Source organism: Pygoscelis adeliae, unplaced genomic scaffold (genome assembly GCF_000699105.1).
Source record: "Pygoscelis adeliae isolate BGI_AS28 unplaced genomic scaffold, ASM69910v1 Scaffold131, whole genome shotgun sequence".
In the NCBI taxonomy this organism is placed as follows: domain Eukaryota; kingdom Metazoa; phylum Chordata; class Aves; order Sphenisciformes; family Spheniscidae; genus Pygoscelis; species Pygoscelis adeliae.
The window spans coordinates 713,358-721,478 of record NW_008824058.1 but is presented as its reverse complement, the minus strand read 5'-3'; the positions used below and the strand labels follow the sequence as shown (position 1 = coordinate 721,478).

Below are 8,121 nucleotides of genomic sequence, written 5' to 3'. Positions count from 1 at the left end.
CTGGTGAGGCCGCACCTCGAATACTGTGTTCAGTTTTGGGCCCCTCACTACAAGAAGGACGTTGAGGTGCTGGAGCGTGTCCAGAGAAGGGCAACGAGGCTGGTGAGGGGTCTAGAGCACGTGTCTTCTGAGGAGCGGCTGAGGGAACTGGGGTTGTTTAGCCTGGAGAAAAGGAGGCTGAGGGGAGACCTCATCGCTCTCTACAACTACCTGAAAGGAGGTTGTAGCGAGGTGGGTGTTGGTCTCTTCTCCCAAGTAACAAGCGATAGGACGAGAGGAAACGGCCTCAAGTTGTGCCAGGGGAGGTTTAGATTTGATATTAGGAAAAATTTCTTCACCGAAAGGGTTGTCAAGCATTGGACCAGGCTGCCCAGGGAAGTGGTTGAGTCACCATCCCTGGTGGTATTTAAAAGACGTGTAGATGTGGTGCTTAGGGACGTGGTTTAGTGGTGGACTTGGCAGTGCTGGGTTGATGGTTGGACTCGATGATCTTAAAGGTCTTTTCCAACCTAAACGATTCTATGATTTCAGTACCTCCCACTGAGCGAGACATTTCTGTTGTCATTGACAAACACTGGCCTGTGAAGACAGAGCTGAAGAGGTTTGCAGGCTGCAGCAACAGCCATTTCAGCTACTAAGTAACAGCAGAAATAGCTGCCATACAGAGTAGGACAACTAACCTACCACCTGAGAGCCATGCCAAGTCCACAAGGAAAATTCATCTGGCTTGCAGCCTGATCCAGCCTAATGCTTCCCTCTTCTCTTGACCCAAGGACCCTTCAAAACCGAGCAAACCTCACACAAGCCAGAGGAGAGGTTCTGGCAGAAAACCACCTTCCCTCATGTGCCACCTCTTGGAGGAGCTCTGCAATCCCAAAACGGGCCAGGAAGCAACTGCGCAGCCACAGGGCAATTAATCAGCCCATGCAGGGCAAACCTGACATCCCTTACAAGCAATGAACTAAGGCACTGCAACTCCAAACATGCTACCTGTCTTTTGAAAAGATTGCTCTAGTCTGAAGGCAGGGCGAGCCATCTAACACGACACACAGGCTGTGGATCCATTTAACAGAGCATGAAGACAGAGTAACACTGACTACATGCATGTGAACTGCTGCAGATTCTGATGTGTCCATAGACCACTACAGACCAATTATCTGCTGTAAAAATGAAACATTTTTGGTGAAGAGCTCCTGGGTTAGAAACAGTGACACTCTCCTTCATGACTGTTACTATTCCTTATGCCCAAACTGCTCCTTTTTTTACTTAGTTGGTTTTCCAGCTCCATGGCGTATTACCATGCACCAGCCAGCCCTTCCCTCATTAATGCTCCTGCAGTGTCACACTCACTTAAAAAATAGGTTGAGCTTTACCCAAACAGGAAGGCTTGTTCAGGCTGCAGAACCAGCCAAAGCACTGACCATGTCCTCCCATTCCCGCCTCTGCAGGCCACCAGCTAAGACAGAGCTGCAGGTCAGAAGCCTGAGATCAGACAGACAGGCCGATGCTTCAGTGAACACGTACAAGCTAACCACTGTACTATACCCACAAAGCACTCTCCCCATGCACAAAGCCAGCTATGAAGGGCTGGATATTCTAGCCGTATTTCCCCAAAGTGAAACCAGCTGCACTTGCAAAGCACAGTTTTGTTGGCATACAGTGAATCCACAGCAGAGACAGAGCTGGACTGGGTGATACTTCTCCATAGCTCTCATGAGCATAGCTGTGTGAGCAAGTCTGCAGAACAGATGTGACCAGCAAATGCCACAGGCCAGTTGCAATCAAGAGGTTATGGCTGAACCAGATCAACTCCCCCAAACACACGCTCAGAGGTAAGTATCTACTCAACAACAGCTCCAGGCATGGAAGGCTGTCAGGCCAACTACATATGTAGCAGTCAGGCAACACGTGCAGGCAAGAAGCCAAGCTTAAAAATACTTCCATTACCTAAACACATTCACTGCATATATTTTTGTTTCGTAATACAGAGACTCATTGCTGCACTTCTGGCCCATATATATGTTTTGCACACACACAAAAATCTGACTTGCCACACACAGATACAGAGATCTGTGTTAACTTCTCATTAACTAGTTTATTAGTTCATTATTATGAAAGTGTCAAAATTGAAGCTCCTTTATTTTGTTTGCTTATTCATTTTGTGAAAGTCAACAATTAAAAGTGCTGACTAATTATCTAGGTATTTCAACAGAACAAGAACGAAGACACTCCACATTTTAATCAGTAAACTGGAAGGTGCAGCATTTAACCCTCTTGGTGACTGCACAGGACACGTTATGCTGCGTGCAGTGCTCACGTGCAGGCACACAGCCCCAGCTGTCCCAACCTGAATCCATAGGACACCAAACCATAAGACTCAGAACACTGGTTAACGATGGAAATGTACAGATGCAAGGCAACAAAGACAAGTCATTTACTTCTATGTGAAGTTTGTTTCACACAACCTGTTACCAATCTAGACAGTTTTATTTCATATTTTATATCCAATTCCTGGACTGTAAACATTGTTAACTGTTTGGGAAAATACCAAACTTCTCTCCAAGGAGAAATACACTACATATGTTTCTGGTAACACACCTTAATTTTGAGGTGATCTCTTCACATTTAGAGGAGTGATTCATTTTCCATCGAAACAGCTAGTACAATAGGCACTTGGCCACTTTTTCTTATTGGCACTAGAGCAACACAGTTGCTTTGACTTGAAAAAATGCTTACATTAACTATGTGACATGGTCAGCAAATACTGAATTGAAATAATCTTAAAAAGCATAACAAAGTAAAAACATTATATACACACACACCATAAGAGTCTCAATTTTCTTTCTAAAAACACAGACTCTAATTATATTACATGTACCTTTTAAAGAAGGGCTTCCTTCCAGCAAGGCACCACCACTGCATATCCTCCCTTTCAAAATTTCACCTTGCAGATAAAAACTAGGACATCTTATTACACAGATGTAATATATATTTAGCGCATACATGCGAGCGAGTGTTCAGAGGGATAATCTACATGACACAAGACCTCTTAATATGTGGCTGGAAAAAAAAGCAAGGTGGCCAAGGATGGACAGAGGTAAACAAGCCTTAAACAAACTAGTCCTTCGCTCACCAAGACATGACTTCATATCAGCCCAAGTTTAAGAGGCACAATTCCGTCTAATTGATTCCTCTTTACCGAAGAGCGAGGCAAAGCAAAAAAAGGAGTGACACCTTCAGTCACAAGCGAGAGGGCAGAGAAGATCTGTCTGGTAGCTCTCCTCCAGCTCAGCCCACAGCTGTGCAGCAGGAAGGCACCGTGCCTCCGTGGCCGCATACTGAACATGCACAGACACTGCAGTCATCGGCTAGCCTCAGGCACGCGCGGCCGATCCCAGCCCTGAGCCACTGGGCTCCGGCTTTCCAACCCGAGACCACTCGGAGCAGTACTATGGTTGTTATCCCTTTTGTAGGCTTGCTGCTTGGCTTTGAGCAGGAGCACCTGCTAAGCAGGATCACTCTCTTCAAGTGGAAAACCCTGAAATCAAACCAGAAAGGTTACAAATCACAGGTGAAGCTTATTTCAGAGTTCTTGGAAGGTACAGAGTTGCTGAAATCTCTAGTAGGATGAAAGGGACTTCACGCTTGAAGGCCAAAACACTTAAAAGCAGCAATATTCTTCTTTTTAAATGACTAGGACTGGGGGAAGAGGTGGGATCTGCTAGGGCTTCACATCATAATGAATTGAAGATGAAGGAAAGCAGACTTGGAAAAATTAAAATCTCTTTAGAGTCCATTTAATTGTACATTAGACAGCTCTTTTTTGGTGCTTAGTTTCCCTTTATAATTCTTAGCCATTTCAGGGAAACAAAAAATAATAAGCTTCTAGAGATGACTACTCCATTCAGAGTTTTCTCTTTCTCAATGCATACAGTAACAAGCGTTATACAACAGCCATAATAATAATCACAGAATCATTTAGACTGGAAAAGACCCTTAAGATCATTGAGTCCAACCGTAAACCTAACGCTGCCAAGTCCACCACTAAACCATGTCCCTAAGCGCCACATCTACACGTCTTTTCAATACCTCCACGGATGGTGACTCCACCACTTCCCTGGGCAGCCTAATTTATTTTATATAGGATTTATTAATTTAACAAAATCCTTTGAATTTTCCAGCACTAAGAAACAGCTGATTAGTCTTATTATTGTTCTCCATATTACAAAAACCCCTAAAACAGAAAAAGCACAGGCGCTACAGACAGTGACAGTCAGTTGGAGAGCTCCAAGGCCGGGCAGAGGTGCGCGGCTCCACAGAAGGGCAGCCTCCCCCCAGCCCCGCTGCTGGAGAGGGGGTTAGGCTGTTCCCAGAGCCAGCTTCCAGCAGGCCAGACAGTAGTTTCTGCAGTTTCAGTAGCTCCCAAATGCTTCCTGGCCATGGTGTGACACAAGACCCTTTCCAGCCTGCCCGGCTCTCACAGCCAGGAGAGGGACCGCGTTTGGCAGGGAAGCTGCAGCAGCCAGAGCAGTCAGAACACAGCCCAGATGCCTTCCCCCAGTCGCTAGAGAGGGCAGAAGCATTGGCAGCATTTCATGCACCATGCTCCTAACATTGCCATCGGGAGCAGAAAATGGTATTTGTGCACGGTCACTAGGAAGTGAGAAACCTCACGCTCTCAAGCATAGGCCTGACATTTCGTCGGCGTTTAGCTTCTTGGGAAATGAAGAAAAGCCCCCTTCCCCACTTTACAGGGCTAATAAAGAAGTAACACAGAAGTAAGTGTTGTAGTAAGCCTTTAGAATAAAAGGATCTTCTGGACACTCAAGTAGGGAAGAGACTTATTTCTGCACTTAGAATTCTACCCAGTGATTTTTTTGGGTAGGGTTGTGGGGTTGCTTTTTTTTTTTTCCCCAATCATGTTTAATCTCATCTTCTGAAGCCTAGTAGCAATGCAGAAATAGTCAGTCTACCCCAAATGCTACCCAAAGATATGCCCAGACATTTTTCACTCATCAAAAATGCAAAAAACCCAAACTTAGCCCAAATCCCAGTGAAAGGAAGTGGCTTGATTGATCTGTGATAAAACACACGGGGGAAAAAATCAGAAGGCTTCACACTTTTTTTTTTTGTTATTTTGTGCAAAGGGAAGACAAAATAACTGTTCTCCCCCAGAATATCAACTTTTTAAAAAATTCAGAAAAAGCATATGGGAATGTTAGCAGGCAGCAGAGGATCAACTTCCATTCCCTCAAAGGATCTCTAAAGGTGCACTCCCCCTTGAAAAACATTCCAAACACAAGTCTGCGCTTCTGGTCTTACCACCTTAGCCCTAGCATAGGCTGCTGGCTCTTAAGCACCGAGCGGCACTTAGATGCTCAAGGAACAAAGCGGTGAGTTCTCCCATTGCTACCATGTGTCTGGTTGGTGAAGAAGCCAAAACCTAGATGAAGAGATGTAAATGAAAGTTTGCTGAGGGGTCCACTAAGTACTTCTGCCTCCCCAAACACTCCTCTACAACCAGCTTGGAAGTAGGAAACTATTTCCAAAGGAAAAAAACCAGCATTACTACCAGCAAACATGAAAAGAGGGAAGAGCAGTATTATTTAAGTGCATTAGACAAGAAGTTGCTCACAGACAAAGAAAATATGAGGGGAGGAGAAGGGAAAGAATAAAGCAAGAAAAGCAAAGCAAGATTATCATGTTTCTTCTACAAAGTCTTTCACGGGAGCGCTATCACCGTGGGAGAGAAATGCAGGCCCAAACACAGACTTCTTTAAAAAGCATTATTGGACAAGCTCTCTCTCAGCACGGCAGCTCCACATCGTGAACAGGAAACTCTGTTCTTCGTAGATGTCCCGTTGGCACAGGCAGATGGACAGCAAGAACACAACATCTGCACATCTCTGCTCACATGCTCCTGCCCCCACACAAACTCTGTCCAAAGCGCATTCCAGCAGCACATCTGGCCCAGCTCTGCCTTTGCTCCCAGATGAGGCGTGATCCTGTACCTCCAGTCTTAGCATTACAGACAGCCAGGGAAAGAAAGAAAATGTCTTGGCATGGATTTAGTAACTCTTCTCTTGCTGATCACTTATTGGCATCTTTTCAATAAAAAGATACCATTCTAAGCCCTAGAACCTACTTTCCTTTTTTAAGTGGAGTCAGGTCAAATAACTAAGATTTGAACACATGTAGGGTAGCTTTGGAAGGGTAGGGTGGGTTGATAATACTGCTCTATAGGTTGCACTGTGCAGGTGGTGCAAGTGTCTGATTCCACACATTGTACAAGAGAAATTAACCAGAACCTCAGACTTTAACATGCATCTTTTCCATGTGTTCCTCTTCCCCATCTACTGCTCTTTAATGTTAAGGATGTGAAAGGCAGGTGGTTGAACTTTAAGATTTTTAATATAAGCAGCTTCAAAAGCTGAAAAAACATTTGATAAGCAGATAGCTGCACTTCAAGAGTGATAAGAAGGTACAGTGTGATAACTGCTACCAAACCTTACTTCAAGATAATATTGTATCAATAACATTAGTGGTTTAATGTATTTCCACTAACATTTGTCCAGCGTTCCTCCCTTTTTAAATTTTGTCTCAATTTCCTATTCATAGACATGACTAAAGCCAACCACTAGACAGCTGTGCATTTTTAATCTTCACCTTCCACCATCCATTCTAACATTCCATTTAATATACTCTGCCTTTTATTATTTGCATTAACATTTGAAAATAAATGCATTTTAGCAGAGTATTTCAGAAAGAGATTTCACAAGGTAAACACAAAAGAACATAGATATGCCATAACAAACACTAGATACACCTCTCGGAGTCACTTAAAATTTAAAACTGAGCAAACCAAGTTACTCACAGAAAACCTTTAATCAACATTTTTAAAAGGCTGTTTGCAAGTAGCAAGTATGCATCTTTCAGGTCGTCTCCCAAAACATCCAGAAGACCTTCAAATGAACCATTCCTGCCTCTCCACGGCAGTGGAAACACCCTTCTCCAATTTTGCTGAGGCAAGTCTTAAATGTACTGCATGTCATAAAACCTTTATGTGCACACAACTGCCGTAGACGATTTATGAAAAAGTCACTTTCCATATTCAAAGACCTTAGTGGAGCAATCACTGAAAAGTTATCTAACACCACACTAAATACTCCAAAGAGCTTTCCCAGAGAAAAAAACTTCGCTTTTAAGAATGCAAAGAACAACTGCACCTCAGCCCACGGGCTAGAGAGGCCTACTCGTAACGCAGCTCAATAACTTGCCATCCAAACAAGGTTTCCCATTTCCCTCCCCAGGCCCTGACAAGACCTATGCCAATCGCACGTGCTATAAATTTCATACATAAACGGCAACGAACATCCTTTGAAGCAACTTGAAATGGAAAAGCAAACATCTCATTCCTGAGAGGAATTTGCCCATGCTGTCAGCTCGTGAAGCGAGCAGGGTGCCGTGGAGCAGTGCCAGGCGGCTCCAACAGCTGAGCCGGCGCTCGAACCCGGCTCCTCCAGCAGCAGACAGCTACTGCACCGCCACGCACGTCACTCACCTTGCCAACTCAGGGAGGGAAGCGCCATCATGATCAGCACAGGAAGAATCATAACTCCATCTACCATTGTAGAGCTGCAGAAAGAGAAGAGACATGGGAGCTGTGTACACTTTCACTGTTGTCTTAAAATGTAACCACCCCAAAATCAGTGCTTAGCAACATCTTTCATCAATTCCTTATACAAAACGCAGAACAACCAGGTTGATTGGTCTCCTTTTTACTGTCTTGTTTCCTAAGTCGTTTCCTTCATTTATAAAATTCATAATTTACTGCAATTTCTTAAATATTTTTTTTTTTTTAGAGTCACAGAAACATCACGTGCAACTACAGTGCATATTTAGAAGCATGCTAGTAGGAAAACATGAACCCTTTCAGTACCAAGCAGGCATGTAAAATAGAATATATGCTCTTTCAACTAGGTATTAAAAAGTTAAATTATTGTGAACTGAAAAGAAGGCCCACAAACTGTGTATTATTTGGGCTTTGAGGAGAAACAGAGAAGATCTCAGCCAGAAAACTCTGAATAACTTTCTTTAACCAGCAGAAACCATTGCTAGATG

The 8,121-nt window shown here is 43.8% G+C and overlaps 1 protein-coding gene across 1 annotated transcript in view; it reads right to left on the bottom strand.

Annotated features, from left to right (window-relative positions):
• ACVR1 (activin A receptor, type I) overlaps window positions 1-7,628 on the bottom strand; it is a 35,398-nt gene extending 27,770 nt beyond the window's left edge. The window contains exon 1 of the mRNA XM_009334025.1: window positions 7,562-7,628. Coding sequence (XP_009332300.1) covers window positions 7,562-7,628 — 67 coding nt within the window. The remainder of the gene's footprint in view (window positions 1-7,561) is intronic.
• Between the last annotated feature and the right edge of the window lie 493 nt (window positions 7,629-8,121).